At 42.7% G+C, this 24,370-nt stretch overlaps 1 protein-coding gene and 1 non-coding gene across 7 annotated transcripts in view; both read left to right on the top strand.

Annotated features, from left to right (window-relative positions):
* The window catches only part of OGDHL (oxoglutarate dehydrogenase L), a 235,419-nt gene that overhangs the window by 133,691 nt on the left and 77,358 nt on the right, over window positions 1–24,370 (top strand). For 5 of the 6 annotated variants that reach the window (XR_006390389.1, XM_044297687.1, XM_044297685.1 and 2 more), the window contains exon 4: window positions 4,467–4,569. Coding sequence is in view for 5 of the 6 variants with exons in the window: in XM_044297687.1 (XP_044153622.1) it covers window positions 4,467–4,569 (103 nt within the window). In the remaining variant the exon portion in view is untranslated. Of the gene's footprint in view, window positions 1–4,287; window positions 4,388–4,466; window positions 4,570–24,370 lie in introns of all 6 variants that reach the window. The other variant, XM_044297689.1, reaches the window with a different exon arrangement.
* LOC122942945 lies at window positions 10,670–10,755 on the top strand. Its single transcript, XR_006390784.1, has one exon. It is a non-coding gene; the product is annotated as a small nucleolar RNA SNORD71 (small nucleolar RNA).

The following is a 24,370-nucleotide window of genomic DNA, read 5'->3' as shown; positions in this document are numbered from 1 at the left end:
AGTAGGCTCCTGTTAATGATTTAACATTGGAGTGGTTGGGATTTAGATTCTTTATTAACACCGTCATCTGCAGTAAGGCATGAACATGGGTCAAAAAAGGACCTCCCATCTCCTTGAAACATGTTGTGTACTACAATGAGTCTCTGATCAGGCTTCCATAGTAAAATTTCATCACAATCAAATCTCCACAATATACTTACATAGATGGCGGCATTAGCACATACAGAAAAATAACACATAATATAACAATATCATGATGATAGCAATAATCACTGTACCTGAAATAAGGAATGACCATGAATCAAACATGGGGATCAGGACCTCCCTTCTCTTAGTAATCTAGTGTGCACTACAATAAATGTCCCATCAGAAACACTCCCCTGTGGTAGATGGTCCTGCTCTTGAGTCATACTACAGGACCTGCAGAGTATCCAAACAATTCAAAGAGAATCTGAGCTTCTTAACTCCTTCCCGACTAGCGTTGTAATAGTATGACGCAGCGGGACGTGACTTGCCACCCAGCGCAGTACTTTTATGGTGCGCTGATCGGGCGGGTGCAGGAGCTGCCCGATCAGTTGCAGGGGACCGGCTGTTCCCGTTAGCCGGACCCCTGCTGTATGCTGTATGCTGACCGCGACATAGAAGGGGTTTGCTGCGGGTGAGGGAGCCCATCGGGTCCCTGCGCTGCCGTGGCAGGGACCCGATGGGTGAGAAGGCAGACCGATACCGTGCAGAGGCAGCCCATTGCCTTGCACAGCATGGGGACCTGCCTTCTACGAGTGCCCAGGAGATCCAGCCTCAGGCTGGGTCTCCTAGGCAACCTGTTAGTGTATTACTATGTGTAATACACTAACAGGCAATGCATTACAATATAGATGTATTGTAATGCATTGCAGAGGGGATCAGACCCCCAAAAATTTTAGTCAGAAAAAAGTAAAAAAACTTTTCAATAAAAAAAAGTTTAAGTGAATAAAGAAAAACGCCCCCTTTCCCCTGATTTTATAATAAAAAATTGAAAAAAAAAGAAAAACACATATTAGGTATCGCTCTATAAATATATCACATGATCCGCCCCATCGATTAAACACCATAAAAAATAAAAACTGTGTCAAAAAAAGCATTTTTTTGTCACATTACATCACGTACATGCGTATGCCCTCCAAAATACCGTAGTAACAATCAAACTGTCGCCTCATCCCGCAAAAATGGAGACCCTTCCTAAGAAAAGACAATCGGTCAAAAAATAAAAAAAAGCTATGCCTCTCAGATTATGGATACACTAAAACATCTTTTTTTTTGTTTAAAAAATTCTATTATTGGGTAAAACTTAAATAAGAAAAAGTATACTTATTAGGTATTGCCACGTCTGTAATGATCTGCTCGATACAAATATCAGATGACCTAACCTCTCGGGTGAACGCTGGAAAAATATAAAAAAAACTGTGCCAAAATTACAAATTTTTGGGTCACCTTGCCCCATAAAGTGTACTAATAAATGATAAAAAAATCATATATACCAATAAAAAGTCAACTATTCCTGCAAAAAAATGAGTCTCTGCAGAAAAAAAAAAATGGCTTTCAGAAAATGGAGACACAAAAACAATATAAAAAATAAAATAAAATGCTTTATTATGTAAAACTGAAACAAACACACAAAGAAAGTAGACATATTTGATATAATTGCGTCCGTAACGACCTGTTCTAAAAAAATAGCACATTATCTACCCTGTCAGATAAATGTTGTAAAAAATAAAAACTGTGCCAAAACAGACATTTTTTGGTTACCTTGCCTCACAAAAAACGTAATCTAGAGCAATTTAAAATCATATGTACCCCAAAATAGTACCAATAAAACTGGCACCTTATCCCCTAGTTTCCAAAATGGGGTCACTTTTTGGCGAGTTTCTACTGTAAGGGTGCATCAGGGGGGGCTTAAAATGGGACATGGCATCTAAAAAACCAATCCAGCAAAATTTGCCTTCCAAAAACCATATGGTGTTCCTTTTCTTCTGCGCCCTGCAGTGCGCCCTTAAATCAGTTTCCGACAACATGTGGGGTGTTTCTGTACACCACAGAATCGGGGTAATAAATATTGAGTTTTGTTTGGCTGTAAGCCCCACAAAGTGACTTCAGACCTGAACTGGTCCTTAAAAAGTGGGTTTTGGAAATTTTAATTTTAAGAATTGCCTCTAAAATTCTAAGCCTTCTAATGTCCTAAAAAATTTTAAATGACATTTACAAAATGATGCCAACGTAAAGTAGACATATGGGGAATGTTAAGTAATACATTTTTTATGAGGTATCACTTTCTGTTTTAAAAGCAGAGAAATTGAAATTTTGAAAATTGCGATCTTTTTATAATTTTTGGTAAATTTGTCATTTTTTCATAAAGGTGAAATATATTGACTCAAATTTATGACTGTCATGAAGTACAATGTGTCACGAGAAAACAATTTCAGAATGGCCTGGATAAATAAAAGTGTTCCATAGTTATTATTACATATAGTGACACGTCAGATTTGCAAAAAATGGCTTGGGCAGGAAGGTGAAAACTGGCCTGGGGTAGAAAGGGTTACAATTCTATAAACCTTTGTTCATATTAAAAAAACATCAGTAGTTCATCTGACTTATGCATGTTGAGCTACGTTCATGACAATGCCAGGTCAGGTGAACTACTGTTGTATTTTTTAATATGAAGAAAGAATAAAGGTTTGTGGAATTTTAAGAAGCTCTGATTCTTTTTGAATTGTTTGCTGATTCTCTTTACATATCCCACATATACAAAAAGCTAAAAGACAAAAATATGGCTGCCTGCAACCACCACTAGAGGGAGCTTACATGAGAATTGCATGCTGCCTTATTATTGAGCTCAGTGTTGGGCCATATTCATAGGAGTGTTATTGACTACAAGGTGGGTCACCTAAACCTGGTCAGATTCAGGAGCCTATTGCTGCAAGGCAACTTTGCAAATCATCGAGCCACCATAATGCCCACATTGGTATGCTTGTAATCACCATTTTGGACAGTTAGTCTAGGTTTACATATTCACCTTGAATTCCAGTAGTCTCTTCCTGCAGAAGAACAGACTACTGGAGTTCAGCTCGGACTGACGGCTGGACAGAAAATACTGTCAATGAGGATCCGGGGGTGCGCAGCAGTGTTTAGCTATGCTGCATACAGTAAACTCTGCCGGAACAGACTTCCAGAGACCACAAGGCATGTGTGAACATACCCTTATTCTATATGGATGCATAGATATTGCTCCAAGTTTATGCATTCATTGACTGATACTGAAAGGGGGTCTCTGCGAATTGTAAAATAAAATTACTGAAAATACTTAACTATTACATTGTTATAAATAATTTCCAAAATACCTTTTTATTAGTTATAATGGCTCATTTTGTCTAGGAAGAAATCATCAGGGGAAATAAAATGTCTAGTCCTCCTCTCTGCTCTGCTTGTCAGGCATTATGATGGTCAGGACAGGCGGTGGTAGTGGAGATTGCATACGAGTGCTGCTGCTCATTACCCGTACCCCCACCCTCCTCTCTCTGTACTTCATCTGTATTATGTATGAATTAGACCATAATCCCTGAGAAGCAGAGAAAAGGATGAGGCAGCTCTTTAGCTCAGTGTTCTAAATTAACTTGTGCTGCTGTGTCCTGTGCATTTTTTTTTAGGGTACTTTCACATTAGCGTTGTTCGGATCCGGCAGGCAGTTGCGGAAACAGAACCGCCTGCCGGATCTGGCAAACTGTATGCAAACGGAAATATGTTTGTTTTTTCCAGATCTGTTAGACGGATCCGGTGATATAACTGATCCGTGTCACCCGGAATAAAGGATCCGGTATTTAATTTTTTTCAAAGATCAAAAGCAAAAATAGCTCCTCCTATGTTCCGGCACATGCGCAGACCGGAAAACCGGATCTGGCAATCTCGATGCATACTGAACGGATTGCTTTCCATTCAGAATGCATTAGAACAAAACTGATGCATTTTTTCTGGTATTGACAGCCTTTACCGGATTTCAATACCGGAAATGAATAACGCTAGTCTGAAAGTACCCTTAGCTGACAGCAACAGATGCAGAGATGAGACGCATGAGATGCAGAGTGAATATAGAACTCATCAATTTTAATTTTAAAACGGAAGAAATCTGCAGTTATATTTCACTCCTGCTTTTATCTAAACCAGTGTATATGAATGTTCTCTTAGCAGCCTGGCAATAGTTGTAGTGGCATCATAGAAAGCAGTGCTTTCAGCCAGCAGTCTTGTCCTTACTTGCAGATCAGAGGGCACCATGCTGCAAGTTTGGATCCGTTAGGAATTAATCAAGTCTTTTTTGGTGATACCATGGATGAAGATAGAGTGGGGCACACCGACATTGGTGAGCATCATACCTGGCCATTTGATGACCTTATCTTGTGATTTTTGTTTTCCTTGGCTTACCTCTCCAACTTGGACAGATCCGTGGGCATCATGTGTCTCAGCTGGACCCTCTTGGAATTTTGGATGCTGACTTGGACTCTTTTGTTCCATCTGATCTTATCACTACACTTGATAAACTTGGTGAGAATTCAAGACTGTAAAATGCCTTGACGGTAGCGTCCTGAGTGCTCGGTTGTTGACTTTGTGCCTTTTCCTTGCGTTTACTGTATTTTGGCTTTATGTGCTTGTCCCTGCCTAGTTCTATGATAGATTACACGCGATTCCTATGTGTATGATTTTGCGTCATTGCTTATACATGTAGCCTAAGTATGCCAACTTTTATATACTGTAGATGATACATATTTCCAGATTTCTATCCATACAATAACAATGTAACCTATGAGGACTGTTAATTGGAAGTGAATAATGGCTACATCTATAGGTAATAGGGCTCAGATTCTATGTTCTCCATGTTGTCCTTTTACTGTGCTGTAGTGACTTTATTTTGGCGTAGATGTGATGTAAAATGCAGCAACTTAGTGAATTGACAGGATGTGTACCTTCTAATGCACAGCATCAAAAATGACTTGTTATAGTTTGTGGGAGGCAATGATTGCTCCTAATTTTATGTGTCCATAATCATGAGGAGGAAAAGGGTGAATCCATGGGGCGGATTTATTAAGACTCTTAACCAAACCTGTGTTGCACCAAATTTATTAAGCTAATGAGGGACATTTATCAAGAGTTGTGGCGTAAAAAAGTTGCACATTATGGCGCACGACATGTGTGCTCCATAATTTGTAACTATTTTGTCTTCAAAGACAACGTGGCTGTAGCTTGCGTAGACTTCAGTTTCTGGGGCACGGCAAGGCAGAGATGCGCCTTATTTGTTAAGAGGCTTCTGCCTCATTACAAATCAGGCGGATCTCACTCCAGCGCAGGTTTGTGCATCTTTAGGTTCACACCTATTATGGGCAGGTATAGATACAATGTTCGCCATTTCCTGTCTTTAGACTTGATGAATTTATCAAGAAGTTTATGTTGACAGCCCATCCCTGCTTAAAGGGAATCTGTCACCGGGATTTTGTGTATAGAGCTGAGGACATGGGTTGCTAGATGGCCGCTAGCACATCCACAATACCCAGTCCCCATAGCTCTGTGTGCTTTTATTGTGTTAAAAAACGATTTAATACATATGCAAATTAACCTGAGATGAGTCCTGTCCCTGACTTCTCTCACATACAGGACTCATCTCAGGTTAATTTGCATATGTATCAAATCGGTGTTTTTACACAATAAAAGCACACAGAGCTATGGGGACTCGGTATTGCGGATGTGCTAGCGGCCATCTAGCAACCCATGTCCTCAGCTCTATACCCAAAATCTAGGTGACAGGTTCCCTTTAACTCTGCCCTACTTCCTCGCTGCTTTTGAAAAGTGGTGAGAAGGGGGAAGTCACAAAAGTTAGTGCAAATATGAAACTGACCAGTGTTGATAGATGAGGCCCAAAGTGCAGTACAGTTTAGCCCTTTAGAATTAAGGATAGTCCATTCTGCATCTTATTTATTTTTTAAATGTACACAAACATAGAAAAGGATTCTTTACGGTAAGAGCAGTGAGACTGTGGAACTCTCTGCCTGAGGAGGTGGTGATGGTGAGTACAATAAAGGAATTCAAGAGGGGCCTGGATGTATTTCTGGAGCGTAATAATATTACAGGATATAGCTACTAGAGAGGGGTCGTTGATCCATGGAGCTGATTGCCTGATTGGAGTCGGGAGGGAATTTTTAATTCCCCTAGGGTGGGGGAAAGTTGTCTTCCACCTCACAGTTTTTTTTTTGCCTTCCTCTGGATCAACTTGCAGGATGACAGGCCGAACTGGATGGACAAATGTCTTTTTTTCGGCCTTATGTACTATGTTACTATCTCTAGAAGACTGTGGGGAAATTACTGGGATGGTTTCCTTTTTCACTTTTCTTGGATCTGCTCCCATTACATAAACACAGATGGAAGAATGGTCCTATTTAACCTCATTACCTTAAAGTTGTAATCTGATTATAACAAGTTATACCCAATGCCTGTGATGGCTAACCTCCTGCACTCCAGCTGTGGTAAAACTACGTATCCCAAGATGCACACTTGCTTGGCTGTTCTCAGAACTCTTTAGAAATGAATGTTACATGCTGGGAGTCGTAGTTTCACCACAGCTGGAGGTTAGTGGGGGTCCTACTGCTAGAACCTCCCCGATCAAGAGAGGCCCCCCCCCCCCACCCCCCCCAGAATTGGATGGGAATGGGAAGCTGGTCGGAAAAGTATACTGCCCCTTCTTTCATTTCTATAGGAGTGCCGGAGATAGTAAAGTGCTGCACTCGACTTTCTCCAGTGTTCCCATAGGAACAGATGGAGCAGAATACCCATTTAAGGACCATGCCATTTTTTGCAAATCTGACACTTCACTTTATGTGGTAGCAATTTTAGAATGCTTTTACTTATCCAGCCTCTCTGAGATGGTCTGATGTGGTATATATGATATAACTTTATTCTGAGGGGTTTTTCCATTTACTAACATCCATAACATTTATTTATTTTTGGCAACAAAGGCGGCTGAGGGCTTGTTTTTTTGCGGGACAGACTAAAGTTTTTAATGGTACCAATTTGGGGTACATATGACTTCTGATCATTATTTTTTGGCAAAAATGCAGTTCTGTCAGTGTTATTTTTTATGGGGTTCTTGATGCAGTATATATGATATGATACATGTGGGTCAATACGATTATGATGATACCAAATTATATATATCATTTTTTTCATGTTTTTTTCATGTTTTTTTCATGTTTTTCATGTTTTTCATTTTAAAAGAGGGACCTCACCTCTCCACCTCCAGTTCTGTTTCCTGTCCTAAGGGGACAGGAGGGAGTCGGAAACCGTCAATAGATGGAGCTGTGGGCTTTGAAAGTGTGTAGGAGGGCTTACCCGTGCGGCATAAGTCTCCTTTAGGAGCTGCTGCTAAGTCTGGGCCTCTTTCTCCCTCCTCCCCGCTCCTCTCCTTTTCGGCCCAGGGGGGTGTTTTTACCTTCCTGATGCAAGAAGAAGCTGGCAGGTCCTCCATTTGGAAGATCCGGTGTCTGAACATAGAGCAGTCTGAGTGCGCAGAAGCCACTGAAACCGCCAATGATAAACTGGTACCACGGTGGGGTAAGAGGGGTGATCCCCCTATGTGCATGTGGTTGTTTACTCATGGGGGTCATCCTCTATGTCTAGGTGTCTAAGGAGTCTAGGAAGGTCTCCAGATCTAAGGACAAGGGGTGTGCTATATGTAAAAACAAACTACCCTCTGCCTGGGCGAAGCCCCTTTGCCAGGCTTGTGTGAGCAAGTTAATGGAGGAGGAAGCTCCGTCTCTGATGGGAAGCATCAAGCAGATGATCCAGGAGGAGGTTAAAGGAGTTGGTTAGCAGGTCTGCTAAAAAGCCGCCCTAGTACCTCTGCAGCTGCATCACATCCCCCCTCTAGTCACAGTGATGTAATTTCTGGATTGGAGGAAGAGGAAGAATGTTTTTCATCAAATGACTCCTCTGATGAGGAAGCCACTGGGAAGCTGCTTTTTCATACAGAGAACATTAATTCCCTAGTAAAGGTTGTGCAAGCTACTATGGGTTGAGATGACCAAAAGCCGACGCAGTCTGTTCAGGACTCTACGTTTTAGGGTCTGGGACCTAAAAAAATAAAATAAAATAAAAATAGTCATTGATGTACATAAAAATATTCATGCTGTTATTGCCAAAAAATTGAAAAAGCCTGATAGGAAGTTTTTTTTATTCCCTCCTCTGTGAAACATAAATACCCCTTTGAGGAGGAGGTGACTGCCTCTTGGGATAGAGCCCCTGTGGCCAAAATAGCTAAAAAACTAAACAAAAACACTTCTATTTGCGGATATGGGTTCTCTAAAGGACCCAATGGATAGAAGGGCAGACTTCTTTTTAAAGAAAAATTGGGAAGCCTCGGCGTCTGCCTTTAATCCAGCAATTGCCCCATACTTCGGTAGCTAGATCCCTTAAGGCATTGATGAAGGAGTTGGAGGATCACATTAAAGGGGGTACACCTAGGGAGGAGTTGATATCCTCTTTTCCTTCTTTTTATAATGCCCTAGATTTTATGGTGGATACCTTATCCGACTCCCTGAGATTATCAGCCAGGGCTTCTGCTTTATCCAATTCTGCCTGTAGAGCTATCTGGTTGAAAAGCTGGAGCAGAGATGTTAGCTCTAAGGCTAAGCTTTGTGGCATTCTTATTTGGCCCGGTCCTCGACGATCTTCTTGAAAAGGCCTCTGATAAAAAGAGGGGTTTTCCTTCCATCAAGCTAGTTCTTTTCGTACCATAATAAACTTAAAATGTCTGAACCTTTTTTGGTGTACGAAAAATTTCGGATGGAATCCATCAGGTCAGCAGTGAACTACCTCCTCCCAGATTGTTACATGGCCACAGTGATTCTCAGGGATGCTTATTATCATGTTCCTATCCATCCCCACCACCAAAAGTTTTTGAGTAGCAGTTCTCTTAGCAGAACCATGCCCAATTCCAGGCCCTTCCCTTTGGACTGTCTCAGGCCCCAAGGGTTTTTACGAAGATCATTGCAGAGATGATGGCTCGTGTGAGAGAGAACTTAGTGATAATTCCCTACCTAGATGATTTTCTGCTCCTCGCCCAGTCAGATCACATCTTGAAAGTGTAGATTACCTGGTATAGAGAGTTCTGGACAAACTAGGATGGGAAATAAACTTAGAAAAGTCCAGTTTGCAACCGAGTCAAAAGTGCACTTTTTTGGGGATGATCTTAGATTCAAAGTCCCAGAGGTGTCTTTTGCCCTTACACAAAGCTCTGCTGATCTCATCAAAGATTCAAAAACCTTGCCAAGAATACTCAAAAAGATCAGGGAAGATTGTGCTACAGTTATAGTGATAGCCCCCTTTTGGCCAAGGAGGGTGTGGTTTTCAGAGCTCTGCAGAATGTCAGTCGCCACCCTCTGGGTTCTTCCAGTTTTCCGGGGTCTTCTAGCTCAGGGACCAATCCTTCATCCACAAGTGGAGAGTCTTAATTTGACTGCCTGGCTTTTGATGGCTAGTTGTAAGAAGGTCATTTCTGACATTTATTTGAGGATTTGGAGGGCTTTCTGCAGATTTGCCGATAAACCAGTGGATGTTCTGGAGGCTCCAGATATTCCTCTTGTCTTAAATTTCTTACAGGAAGGTTGGAGGAAAAAACTTAGACCTAGCACTTTAATGGTGCAGATCTTAGCCTTAAGCGCCCTATTTAGCGGGTCATCCCTGGGTAGAAAGATTCATCACTGTAGGAGATGTTAAAATCATAGAGCCATGTCTCTTGCTTTGCTTTCAGGGTAGTAAGAAGGGCTCCGCTGCATCTTCCCAGGCTATCACTAGATGGATCAGGCAGGCTATTTACTTAGCATACTCTTCCAAGGGAGCTGTTCCACTATCGGGGTTCGGGGCTCACTCTACTAAATCAGTCTCTACTACTTGGGCAGAGAGTGCTTCCGCTTCTATAGAGCAGATTTGCAGGGCTGCCACATGGAGTTCCCCGCATACTTTTTTCAAACATTATAAACTTCAGCTGCATTCTAATGAAGGCCTATTTTTAGAGAAATTTTGACAGTTTTAAAGGCTATGCACACCTTTGGGGTCAATTACTTATTTTTGAGCTAAAAATCATTTTTCCAATTGGTCTTTATTAACCCCTTCACGACTGCAATCTGTTTATATACGTGATATTTGTACATTCTCCGTGCAGCTACCCCATGTGTATAAACGTCAAGCCAGTTCTTTAATCCAAGCGCTGCAAAGCGCTTTGATTAAAGCTTCTGCCCCTGTCCTGCTGCTGTCACGGACAGCATACAGTTCAGTAATGCCGGCAAGGGACCAATCAGAGTGGCCCCTTGCCGGCAATCGATCCGATGCTGGTTTCAGGCTCTGATCTGTGTTCTGCAGATCAGAGCCTTAAATCAGGTAGTGTTCCTCATGATCCCCCGATCTGTGCCCCTCCAAGTCCACCCTTGTGTCCGTCTGCCCCTGAAGCTCATCTCCACAGCACCTGCCCTGATGCAACCCGCCCATCCCCGCCCCATACATTCCTCCTGCCCCCATTTAGTGCTGCCTCAGCCTCCCTCAATGTTGGCCGTACCTCCCCTTTCCAGCGCTGTCCCCTGCCTTCGATGTGGTCCCCCTGCTGTGTGTGATGGCGGCGGCTCCATTCCTGAGCCGCCGCCATCAGCAGAGAGTGTCAGCTCTATGCTGACACTCTGCTGTAACCACATAGATGCCGCGGCAGCGCCCGATGGTTGCCATGGCAACCGGACGCTTTGCAAAAGCATCCAGTGTTGCCACCTACAGGGCATCTGATAGTATTATACTTTGCAATGCATGAGCATTGCAAAGTATAGTACAGCCATCAGCCCCACTGGATCTTCAAGATCCAAGAGGGACTTGATAAAAAAAAATTGAAAATAATAAAATTAAAAATAAATAAAAATGTAAAATAAAAAATTGCCTTTTCCTATAATTTTTTTTAAAAAACTACACATATTAGATAAACACCCTAAAAAATAAAAACTGTAAAAAAAAGACATTTTTGTCACCTTGCATCACAAAAAGTGCAACACAAAGCGATCAAAAAGGTGTATATCAAACAAAATGGTACCAATAAAACTGTCACCTCATCCCGCAAAAAATGAGACCCTACGACCTCCATAAGATATCTGAGCGCACCTCTGAATTGGAGAAGAGGGTGTCTACTATAGAAGATGAGGTTCGGCCTCTACAAATAGCGGCTAAAACAACTGCTAAGGACATAGCTGCTTTATATGCTAAAACAGACGATCTGGAGAACAGGTCCAGAAGGAACAACCTGAGGATTGTTGGAGTGCCAGAAAAGACGGAGGGGGACAATGCTACAGAGTTTGTGGAGAAATGGTTGTATCAGTTATTTCATGAGAAAGGTCTGTCTTCCCTATATGCGGTGGAGCGGGCGCACAGAGTCCCCATGAGGCCGCTTCCGCCAGGCAGACCACCTCGGCCTATACTGGCGAAGATCCTGCATTTTAAAGACCGGGACACTATCCTGCGGCAATCAAGGGACAATGAGGAGATGGTCCTGAATGGGGTGAAAGTATCCATATTTCCGGACTACTCCAATGAAGTACAACGGAGGAGGAGCAGATTTATGGACATAAAGAAAAGGTTGAGAAATCTACAAGTTCAATATGCTATGTTGTTTCCTGCTAAATTGCGTGTTGTAGCATTGGGATCCACCAGATTTTTTGAAGATCCAGAGGAGGTGGCGCAGTGGCTGGACGTCCACGAGCGACAACTGAGAAGTGGGGCCCAGAATACTTGAAGGAGGCCAAGATACAGTCTCTTATGTTCAATTTTTATTTGCATTTGCACTCTAATGTTGCTATACAGGTTGCACCAGTTAAGGAGTGTATTATGTAATGCTACCATTAGGTAGATCCTGTGGAGGGAGTTGGTAGATACGGGAGGAAAATGTCTTTCTCAGATGTGGGGAGGATTCTCTACCTGAGGAACTGTGTTATAATATGTTTTGATGGTTATATGCTGAGGGGCAAAGTGCTCTCGGATTGCCCGGTTTTAACGTGTGAGGTTGATATCAAAGGGATAGCGTTCCCTAGTTACAGTGAACTGGTTATGAGAGGGTGGGAGGGGGATGGGTGGGTGGGTGGGCAGTTGGGGGGAAGGGTTATGGTCTTGAACTGTGCGCAGAGGAAGTCTGAGTGGGGTGGGAGATTCAAGTATGGTCTGAAGTTTTACCATGTCGCAGGTGATTAGAGTTTTAAGTTGGAATGTGAGAGGGATGGCAGATGCACGGAAGAGACAGTGTGTTTTTCAATACTTAGGGCGGTTTCAGCCGGCGATATGTTGCCTTCAGGAAACGCATCTGACTGGAGATAATCTACACTGGATGAGTAAAAATTGGGTGATCCATGCGTTACATTCAACTCATTCCTCTCACTCTAGAGGCGTAAGCATGATTGTGCATAGTAGCATTAGGTATGAACATTTGCAGGACTGTGTGGATGCTGATGGCAGGTATGTGTGTGTTGTGTGTAAGGTGGATGGAATACAGATGGTGCTTGTTTCCGTGTATGTGCCCCCACCATTTGCTTCCCCATTGATGAGAGAGGTTATGGACTTTGTGGCGGACTTTCCTGGGTTGCCGTGGCTACTGGTTGGGGACTTCAATTGCACGCTAAATGATTCCCTGGATAGATGTCGGGTGGAAGGAGCAGGTGGGTTACCGGGGAGCAGGGCTCTCAGAGATATTATGTGTGAAGTAGGGATGCATGATGTATGGAGATTGCGTAACCCTGATAAGCTGGAATTCTCGTGTAGATCAGCCACACACCACTCGTTATCGCGTATTGATATGGCCCTTGTTAATGATGCTATGCTGCCATTGGTTAAAGATGTTGTCTATCATCCTCGGTCGCTGTCTGACCACTCTCTGGTGCAGATTGACTTGTGCCTGGGGGTGCTCAGACAGGGACCTAGGCTGTGGAAATGTAATTCACATTGGCTGAATGTGTTGGACGATTTGTCTGGGATCTCTTTGGAGATTAAAGAATTTTTTGCTATTAATACAGGGACGGCTTCCATACCGGGGGTCTGGGACGCCATGAAAGCATTCCTGAGGGGAGTCTTGATGAAAGAAATTAGCAGGCACAAATCTAAGTCTAGGGAGGCGGATGTTAAGGCACATGTCCTAGTGGTGGAGGCTGAGAGAGTGTTTAGTAGATCCCCCACTCTGAGTAACAGTGAGGTGCTGGCGGTAGCTCAGGAGCAGCTGAGGTGTCATTTAGTGCAGGCCGCAGAGAGAAAGAAGAGTTTTTATCGTCAGAGATCCTTTGAAGAGGGTGAGAGGGTGGGACATTTGTTGTCGGTGGTTTCCCAGGCTCAGAGAGGCTCCTCATGTATTCAGGAATTGAAAGATAACTTGGGGAACAGTAGGCAGGACACAGAAGGAATATTAGATATTCTAAAAAGTTTTTATGTATCTCTATATGCTTCCACTGGTTTTAGTTCTGAAGAGGCACTGAATGATTTTCTAGGGGAGGCACAGTTGACGGCGCTGTCAGAGGAGGATAGGGAAAGGCTGGAGGAGCCAATTACACTTGAGGAGCTGGAAGCCGCGCTTGGGGATATGGCGAATGGTAAGGCGCCTGGAGCCGATGGACTCCCAGTAGAGGTGTATAAAAGGTTGCAGGGGATACTACTTCCTGAATTACTTAAGGTGCTTGAGCACTCATTAGAGGCAGGTTCGCTACCACATTCGATGCAGGAAGCTATAATTGTGGTTATACCTAAACCTGGGAAGGATCCTAAAATTCCGGATTCCTACAGACCAATCTCGCTTCTCACGGCTGATGTTAAGCTCCTGGCGAAGGTGTTGGCGAACAGGTTGTCTAAGGTGATCCTGACTATTGTGCATCCGGACCAGACGGGGTTTATGCCTGGGAAATCGACAGCTATTAATCTCCGTAGGTTGTATACTAGTTTGAGTATCCCGGCAGATAATAGTGGAGATAGGGCTTTGCTGGCTCTCGACGCCGCCAAGGCATTTGATAGTGTGGAGTGGAGTTACCTGTGGGGGGTCTTGAGAATCATGGGCTTTGGAGAGCGGTTCATCCGGTGGGTTAAGGTCCTGTATTCTAGTCCCAAGGCGAGAATTAGAGCCAATGGAGGGTTGTCGGACCGTTTCGCCCTGACCAGGGGCACCAGACAGGGATGCCCTTTGTCGCCCTTATTATTTGCTCTTGCAATAGAGCCGCTTGCGGCACACATTCGTTTATCAACGAATATACAGGGATTTAAATATGGTGGGATACACAACAAAGTGGCTATGTACGCAGATGACACTCTGCTTTTTATGGGTGATACTGGGGCATCCCTGGATGCGGCCATGGCAGTGATTGATAGATTTGGTGGCTTTTCTGGCCTTCGGATAAATTGGCAAAAATCCTCTCTGATGCCAATTGATGGGCAGGCCCTGTCAGGTAGACAAGCAGATAGTTTGGTTCCCTGGGTGGATAAATTTAAATACTTGGGACTGTTTATAACACCTAGAATTTCGGATTTTGAGGTCCTCAATCTGTCCCCGTTGCTGGCTACTTTCAGGCTTAAGGTGAGGTCATGGTGTAGGCTCTTTCTCTCTGTGGTGGGTAGAGTGAACCTGTTAAAAATGGTTATGATGCCTCAGCTGCTCTACATATTGAATAATGCTCCCGTATGGATCCCCCTAGATAGATTTAAGAAAATTCACTCTATATTTAGGGATCTTATCTGGAAGTACGGTCAGGCTAGGATTAAATTGGAAACATTGCAGTACGCTAAGTCTGAAGGAGGCCTGGCTGTTCCTAATGCATTGATTTACTTTTTGGCTTCCCAGTGTCAGCATTTCAAGGGATGGATTAGTTTCCAGGTGCCGGATATGACTGGACAGATTTTGCAGCATTGGTTGGGTAGTCGGGACCTCATGGGTATTCTGGAAGGATCAGGTATGCATGCTGAGAGGGGGAAACTTCCTCTTATCGAACTCATGAAAAAGATTTGGGCAAGGGTGAAGCAATTGAGAGGGGTAGGTGGAATCAGTGAGCTCTCCCCTATTAGGAATAATCATCTATTGCCTGAATTCTTTAACTTGTCTGGACTTGGAAGTTGGGAAATTCAGGGAGTGATGAGAATTGGCCAGTTAATTGAGGGCAAGATATGTAAGTCGTTTAAGACTCTGCAGCAGGAATTTAATATCTCTAAGGGATGGTTTTATAAATATCTTCAGGTGAGGCATGCTCTTGAGGTCACGCTGCGGAAAGGATGTGTGATAGCCCAAATGGAGGCAGTTCATAAGCTTGTCCTTCTGACAGGGGGGGGGAAGAGAGGGCTGATATCACAGGTATACGCTCTTTTACTTGGTAAATTCTTGGAGGGGTTTCCGCTCTCGAGAATGAAGAAATGGGAGGCAGACTTGGGCGTTATGTCTAAGGATGAGTGGGAGGATATACTGGAAGGTGTCCCCAGGGTGTCCTTGAGTGAACAGGGTAAATTGTCCCAATTATTTATCATACATAGAGTATACAAAACACCGGTATTCCTAAAAAAAGTGGGTGTAAGACCTGATGATAGATGTCCGAAATGTATGGAAGATGGTGCGGATTTGCTGCATATGTTGTGGTCTTGTCCGGTAATTGGGAAATATTGGGATGCTGTAAGGAACATGATTAATAGTAAAATGATGTTAGTAATTCAAAATGACCCTAAGGTGTGTGTATTGGGTTATGTGTCTGAGATTGGAGGGAATGAATCGGTCAGGGTGGCTGTGGGACGGTTGTTGTATGTGGCCAGGAAGCTGGTGGCTATGAGATGGATCCAGGGAAGTCCGCCTACATTGGAGGAGTTTGAGAGGAAGGTGCATGATATGTTGATATTAGAGAAAGGGGTGTTTGTGAAAAGAGGGTGTCCTCAAAAGTTTGACAAACTGTGGAGTGATTGGTTATCTCATACCCATGTGGTTATATAGGCTCAGATAGATACAAGACTAGTTTACAGGGTGGGGGGGTGGGGGGGTGTTGGGATGGGGGAGGTGTTGGGAGGGGTTTTGGGAGGGTCTAGACATTTATAATGCCTGGTGTCTATTGTTTTTCATATGGATATATAGTACATGCAGATACTTGATTTGTAAGTGTGTCGGTACTGACTTGATACCAATGTACGCTGAGTCCGTGATATGGATGAAGTAAGAAAAGACATTGTATTGATTTGTGAACTTCTGTCTTTATTGGTTTAATAAAAACGATTTGATTTAAAAAAAGAGTTGTGGCGTAAAAAAGTTGCACATTATGGCGCACGACATGTGTGCTCCATAATTTGTAACTATTTTGTCTTCAAAGACAACGTGGCTGTAGCTTGCGTAGACTTCAGTTTCTGGGGCACGGCAAGGCAGAGATGCGCCTTATTTGTTAAGAGGCTTCTGCCTCATTACAAATCAGGCGGATCTCACTCCAGCGCAGGTTTGTGCATCTTTAGGTTCACACCTATTATGGGCAGGTATAGATACAATGTTCGCCATTTCCTGTCTTTAGACTTGATGAATTTATCAAGAAGTTTATGTTGACAGCCCATCCCTGCTTAAAGGGAATCTGTCACCGGGATTTTGTGTATAGAGCTGAGGACATGGGTTGCTAGATGGCCGCTAGCACATCCACAATACCCAGTCCCCATAGCTCTGTGTGCTTTTATTGTGTTAAAAAACGATTTAATACATATGCAAATTAACCTGAGATGAGTCCTGTCCCTGACTTCTCTCACATACAGGACTCATCTCAGGTTAATTTGCATATGTATCAAATCGGTGTTTTTACACAATAAAAGCACACAGAGCTATGGGGACTCGGTATTGCGGATGTGCTAGCGGCCATCTAGCAACCCATGTCCTCAGCTCTATACCCAAAATCTAGGTGACAGGTTCCCTTTAACTCTGCCCTACTTCCTCGCTGCTTTTGAAAAGTGGTGAGAAGGGGGAAGTCACAAAAGTTAGTGCAAATATGAAACTGACCAGTGTTGATAGATGAGGCCCAAAGTGCAGTACAGTTTAGCCCTTTAGAATTAAGGATAGTCCATTCTGCATCTTATTTATTTTTTAAATGTACACAAACATAGAAAAGGATTCTTTACGGTAAGAGCAGTGAGACTGTGGAACTCTCTGCCTGAGGAGGTGGTGATGGTGAGTACAATAAAGGAATTCAAGAGGGGCCTGGATGTATTTCTGGAGCGTAATAATATTACAGGCTATAGCTACTAGAGATGGGTTGTTGATCCAGGGAGTTAGTCTGATTGACTGATTGGAGTCGGGAAGGAATTTTTGGCTTCTACCTCACGTTACATGTTTTTTTTTTGCCTTCCTCTGGATCAACTTGCAGGATAACAGGCCGAACTGGATGGACAAATGTCTTTTTTTCGCCCTTATGTACTATGTTACTATCTCTAGAAGACTGTGGGGAAATTACTGGGATGGTTTCCTTTTTCACTTTTCTTGGATCTGCTCCCATTACATAAACACAGATGGAAGAATGGTCCTATTTAACCTCATTACCTTAAAGTTGTAATCTGATTATAACAAGTTATACCCAATGCCTGTGATGGCTAACCTCCTGCACTCCAGCTGTGGTAAAACTACGTATCCCAAGATGCACACTTGCTTGGCTGTTCTCAGAACTCTTTAGAAATGAATGTTACATGCTGGGAGTCGTAGTTTCACCACAGCTGGAGGTTAGTGGGGGTCCTACTGCTAGAACCTCCCCGATCAAGAGAGGCCCCCCCCCCCCCACCCCCCCCAGAATTGGATGGGAATGGGAAGCTGGTCGGAAAAGTATACTGCCCCTTCTTTCATTTCTATAGGAGTGCCGGAGATAGTAAAGTGCTGCACTCGACTTTCTCCAGTGTTCCCATAGGAACAGATGGAGCAGAATACCCATTTAAGGACCATGCCATTTTTTGCAAATCTGACACTTCACTTTATGTGGTAGCAATTTTAGAATGCTTTTACTTATCCAGCCTCTCTGAGATGGTCTGATGTGGTATATATGATATAACTTTATTCTGAGGGGTTTTTCCATTTACTAACATCCATAACATTTATTTATTTTTGGCAACAAAGGCGGCTGAGGGCTTGTTTTTTTGCGGGACAGACTAAAGTTTTTAATGGTACCAATTTGGGGTACATATGACTTCTGATCATTATTTTTTGGCAAAAATGCAGTTCTGTCAGTGTTATTTTTTATGGGGTTCTTGATGCAGTATATATGATATGATACATGTGGGTCAATACGATTATGATGATACCAAATTATATATATCATTTTTTTCATGTTTTTTTCATGTTTTTTTCATGTTTTTTTCATGTTTTTTTTCATGTTTTTCATGTTTTTCATTTTAAAAGAGGGACCTCACCTCTCCACCTCCAGTTCTGTTTCCTGTCCTAAGGGGACAGGAGGGAGTCGGAAACCGTCAATAGATGGAGCTGTGGGCTTTGAAAGTGTGTAGGAGGGCTTACCCGTGCGGCATAAGTCTCCTTTAGGAGCTGCTGCTAAGTCTGGGCCTCTTTCTCCCTCCTCCCCGCTCCTCTCCTTTTCGGCCCAGGGGGGTGTTTTTACCTTCCTGATGCAAGAAGAAGCTGGCAGGTCCTCCATTTGGAAGATCCGGTGTCTGAACATAGAGCAGTCTGAGTGCGCAGAAGCCACTGAAACCGCCAATGATAAACTGGTACCACGGTGGGGTAAGAGGGGTGATCCCCCTATGTGCATGTGGTTGTTTACTCATGGGGGTCATCCTCTATGTCTAGGTGTCTAAGGAGTCTAGGAAGGTCTCCAGATCTAAGGACAAGGGGTGTGCTATATGTAAAAACAAACTACCCTCTGCCTGGGCGAAGCCCCTTTGCCAGGCTTGTGTGAGCAAGTTAATGGAGGAGGAAGCTCCGTCTCTGATGGGAAGCATCAAGCAGATGATCCAGGAGGAGGTTAAAGGAGTTGGTTAGCAGGTCTGCTAAAAAGCCGCCCTAGTACCTCTGCAGCTGCATCACATCCCCCCTCTAGTCACAGTGATGTAATTTCTGGATTGGAGGAAGAGGAAGAATGTTTTTCATCAAATGACTCCTCTGATGAGGAAGCCACTGGGAAGCTGCTTTTTCATACAGAGAACATTAATTCCCTAGTAAAGGTTGTGCAAGCTACTATGGGTTGAGATGACCAAAAGCCGACGCAGTCTGTTCAGGACTCTACGTTTTAGGGTCTGGGACCTAAAAAAATAAAATAAAATAAAAATAGTCATTGATGTACATAAAAATATTCATGCTGTTATTGCCAATAAATTGAAAAAGCCTGATAGGAAGTTTTTTTATTCCCTCCTCTGTGAAACATAAATACCCCTTTGAGGAGGAGGTGACTGCCTCTTGGGATAGAGCCCCTGTGGCCAAAATAGCTAAAAAACTAAACAAAAACACTTCTATTTGCGGATATGGGTTCTCTAAAGGACCCAATGGATAGAAGGGCAGACTTCTTTTTAAAGAAAAATTGGGAAGCCTCGGCGTCGGCCTTTAATCCAGCAATTGCCCCATACTTCGGTAGCTAGATCCCTTAAGGCATTGATGAAGGAGTTGGAGGATCACATTAAAGGGGGTACACCTAGGGAGGAGTTGATATCCTCTTTTCCTTCTTTTTATAATGCCCTAGATTTTATGGTGGATACCTTATCCGACTCCCTGAGATTATCAGCCAGGGCTTCTGCTTTATCCAATTCTGCCTGTAGAGCTATCTGGTTGAAAAGCTGGAGCAGAGATGTTAGCTCTAAGGCTAAGCTTTGTGGCATTCTTATTTGGCCCGGTCCTCGACGATCTTCTTGAAAAGGCCTCTGATAAAAAGAGGGGTTTTCCTTCCATCAAGCTAGTTCTTTTCGTACCATAATAAACTTAAAATGTCTGAACCTTTTTTGGTGTACGAAAAATTTCGGATGGAATCCATCAGGTCAGCAGTGAACTACCTCCTCCCAGATTGTTACATGGCCACAGTGATTCTCAGGGATGCTTATTATCATGTTCCTATCCATCCCCACCACCAAAAGTTTTTGAGTAGCAGTTCTCTTAGCAGAACCATGCCCAATTCCAGGCCCTTCCCTTTGGACTGTCTCAGGCCCCAAGGGTTTTTACGAAGATCATTGCAGAGATGATGGCTCGTGTGAGAGAGAACTTAGTGATAATTCCCTACCTAGATGATTTTCTGCTCCTCGCCCAGTCAGATCACATCTTGAAAGTGTAGATTACCTGGTATAGAGAGTTCTGGACAAACTAGGATGGGAAATAAACTTAGAAAAGTCCAGTTTGCAACCGAGTCAAAAGTGCACTTTTTTGGGGATGATCTTAGATTCAAAGTCCCAGAGGTGTCTTTTGCCCTTACACAAAGCTCTGCTGATCTCATCAAAGATTCAAAAACCTTGCCAAGAATACTCAAAAAGATCAGGGAAGATTGTGCTACAGTTATAGTGATAGCCCCCTTTTGGCCAAGGAGGGTGTGGTTTTCAGAGCTCTGCAGAATGTCAGTCGCCACCCTCTGGGTTCTTCCAGTTTTCCGGGGTCTTCTAGCTCAGGGACCAATCCTTCATCCACAAGTGGAGAGTCTTAATTTGACTGCCTGGCTTTTGATGGCTAGTTGTAAGAAGGTCATTTCTGACATTTATTTGAGGATTTGGAGGGCTTTCTGCAGATTTGCCGATAAACCAGTGGATGTTCTGGAGGCTCCAGATATTCCTCTTGTCTTAAATTTCTTACAGGAAGGTTGGAGGAAAAAACTTAGACCTAGCACTTTAATGGTGCAGATCTTAGCCTTAAGCGCCCTATTTAGCGGGTCATCCCTGGGTAGAAAGATTCATCACTGTAGGAGATGTTAAAATCATAGAGCCATGTCTCTTGCTTTGCTTTCAGGGTAGTAAGAAGGGCTCCGCTGCATCTTCCCAGGCTATCACTAGATGGATCAGGCAGGCTATTTACTTAGCATACTCTTCCAAGGGAGCTGTTCCACTATCGGGGTTCGGGGCTCACTCTACTAAATCAGTCTCTACTACTTGGGCAGAGAGTGCTTCCGCTTCTATAGAGCAGATTTGCAGGGCTGCCACATGGAGTTCCCCGCATACTTTTTTCAAACATTATAAACTTCAGCTGCATTCTAATGAAGGCCTATTTTTAGAGAAATTTTGACAGTTTTAAAGGCTATGCACACCTTTGGGGTCAATTACTTATTTTTGAGCTAAAAATCATTTTTCCAATTGGTCTTTATTAACCCCTTCACGACTGCAATCTGTTTATATACGTGATATTTGTACATTCTCCGTGCAGCTACCCCATGTGTATAAACGTCAAGCCAGTTCTTTAATCCAAGCGCTGCAAAGCGCTTTGATTAAAGCTTCTGCCCCTGTCCTGCTGCTGTCACGGACAGCATACAGTTCAGTAATGCCGGCAAGGGACCAATCAGAGTGGCCCCTTGCCGGCAATCGATCCGATGCTGGTTTCAGGCTCTGATCTGTGTTCTGCAGATCAGAGCCTTAAATCAGGTAGTGTTCCTCATGATCCCCCGATCTGTGCCCCTCCAAGTCCACCCTTGTGTCCGTCTGCCCCTGAAGCTCATCTCCACAGCACCTGCCCTGATGCAACCCGCCCATCCCCGCCCCATACATTCCTCCTGCCCCCATTTAGTGCTGCCTCAGCCTCCCTCAATGTTGGCCGTACCTCCCCTTTCCAGCGCTGTCCCCTGCCTTCGATGTGGTCCCCCTGCTGTGTGTGATGGCGGCGGCTCCATTCCTGAGCCGCCGCCATCAGCAGAGAGTGTCAGCTCTATACTGACACTCTGCTGTAACCACATAGATGCCGCGGCAGCGCCCGATGGTTGCCATGGCAACCGGACGCTTTGCAAAAGCATCCAGTGTTGCCACCTACAGGGCATCTGATAGTATTATACTTTGCAATGCATGAGCATTGCAAAGTATAGTACAGCCATCAGCCCCACTGGATCTTCAAGATCCAAGAGGGACTTGATAAAAAAAAATTGAAAATAATAAAATTAAAAATAAATAAAAATGTAAAATAAAAAATTGCCTTTTCCTATAATTTTTTAAAAAAACTACACATATTAGATAAACACCCTAAAAAATAAAAACTGTAAAAAAAAGACATTTTTGTCACCTTGCATCACAAAAAGTGCAACACAAAGCGATCAAAAAGGTGTATATCAAACAAAATGGTACCAATAAAACTGTCACCTCATCCCGCAAAAAATGAGACCCTACATAAGAAAATCGCTCAAAAAATAAAAAACTATAGTTCTTAGAACATTGAGACACTAAAACATAATTTTTTTATTTCAAATATGCTATTATTGTGTTAAAGTGAAATAAATAAAAAGTGTACATATTAGGTATCGCCACATCCGTAATAACGTGCTCGATAAAAATATCACATGACCTAACCCCTCAGATGAACACCGTAAAAAAAAAAAAGTGGCAAAAAGCAATTTTTGTCACCTTACATCACAAAAAGTGCAACAGCAAGCGATCAAAAAGGCTTATGACCCCCAAAATAGTACCACTCAAACAGTCACCTCATGCCGCAAAAAAATGATGCCCTATTTAAGACAATCGCCCAAAAAATAAAAAAGCTATGGCTCTCAAACTATGGAGACACTAAAACATAATTTTTTTGGGTTTCAGAAATGCTATTATTGTGTAAAACTTAAATAAATAAAAAAAGTATACATATTAGGTATTGCCACGTCCGTAACGATCTGCACTACAAAACTGTCAAATGACCTATTACATATTTTATTAGGTATGACTTTCTGTTTTAGAAGCAGAGAAATTGAAATTTTGAAAATTGTTAATTTCTCAAAATTTTTGATAAATTTGGGATTTTTTCATAAATAAAGATGAAATATATTGACTCAAATTTATGACCATCATGAAGTACAATATGTCACGAGAAAACATTCTCAGAATGGCTTGGATAAATAAAAGTGTTCCAAAGCAATTACAACATAAAGTGATGCATGTCAGATTTGTAAATTTTGACCTGGACACGGGGGCATCACTGACCCTTGGTCATGAAAGGGTTAACAATATGGAATCCTTTTTTCTGTACAGAGATAACATGCTCTCTGTGGATTTTCTGTCTTTTCTGTCACCTGAGGAGCAGACTGACTTCTTATCTCTGCTCTCTGACCTTATAAACGCTCATTATAGGTCAATCCTTATCTTACTAATAAGAATTTGTCTTAAATAAGTGTTTATGACCTCTTAGTAGTTTAGAGAGGCTTAGCACAAAGTGAATGTTAAAGTACCAGTCACACAGCTAGAAAAACTGTTAACCCTTTGTGACAGACCAGTTCTTTATTTTTAATAAAGGCCAATTGAAAATAAGATTTTTAGTTTAAGTTAAATGCCAAAATAATTGCCTCCAAATGTGTACATAGCCTTTGAAGAATCTTGCGTATAGGTTTAGGTACACCCTTAAGGCCTTATTTAGATGGTCGATTTTTATGTCCACGTGTTGCTCAAGTTTAACATGGACAGCACATGGACTGAACAGACAGATTAACACTTTACTAACAAAGACATTTTCATTTTTTGTTTTTTACACTCTGCATTCCAAGAGCCATAACTTTATATATTTTTTTTGTTAAGGCAGCGGTGTAAGGGGTTGTTTGGTGCAGGACAAGTTGTCATGTGTACTACTGATGAATGCAAGGTTTCTTGATAGGAACTTAACTACTGTAGGCTCTAGGAGTGCTTACAAGGCCCCAGCCTGCCATAGCAACCAAACGGCTCCTGTGATCTTGTCTCGGATAGGCCTTCAGGTAACCAAGAGCAGCCTACTCTGGTCGCAATTGACCATGACATCTGGGGGGTTAAAAGTCCATGATCAGATATGTCTCTAAAACAGCAGGCACCTTTCGGTTATGGAGCCCTAAGCAGGTGCTATTTTTAAAGCCTATGAGCACCATTTGGAAACATTTGTTATTGTTGCATTTTACAAATTTGGGCTAAAAATCATTTTTCCGTCTTTATTTACTGCAATTTACTCTGAATAGGCTATGAACACCAACATGCACTGTTTTTTCATCATTGGTTTTTAGCCCCCAATGAATAAAATGCTTTTTTTTTTTTTCAATTGGTTTTTATTCATTTCTGTTTTACAGCCTTCATTTCCAGGGTATCTGCAGACTATCTTGCTTTCTGTTTTACAGAGAATGCGTCAGACGGCTGCCCTGATGGTTTGATGTGTAGACATTATTTCTAATCTGATAGCTCATACATACTCATTATA

The sequence above is a fragment of the Bufo gargarizans genome, chromosome 6 (assembly GCF_014858855.1).
Source record: "Bufo gargarizans isolate SCDJY-AF-19 chromosome 6, ASM1485885v1, whole genome shotgun sequence".
Taxonomy (NCBI): Eukaryota; Metazoa; Chordata; class Amphibia; order Anura; family Bufonidae; genus Bufo; species Bufo gargarizans.
This window is presented reverse-complemented; position numbering and strand designations above follow the sequence as displayed.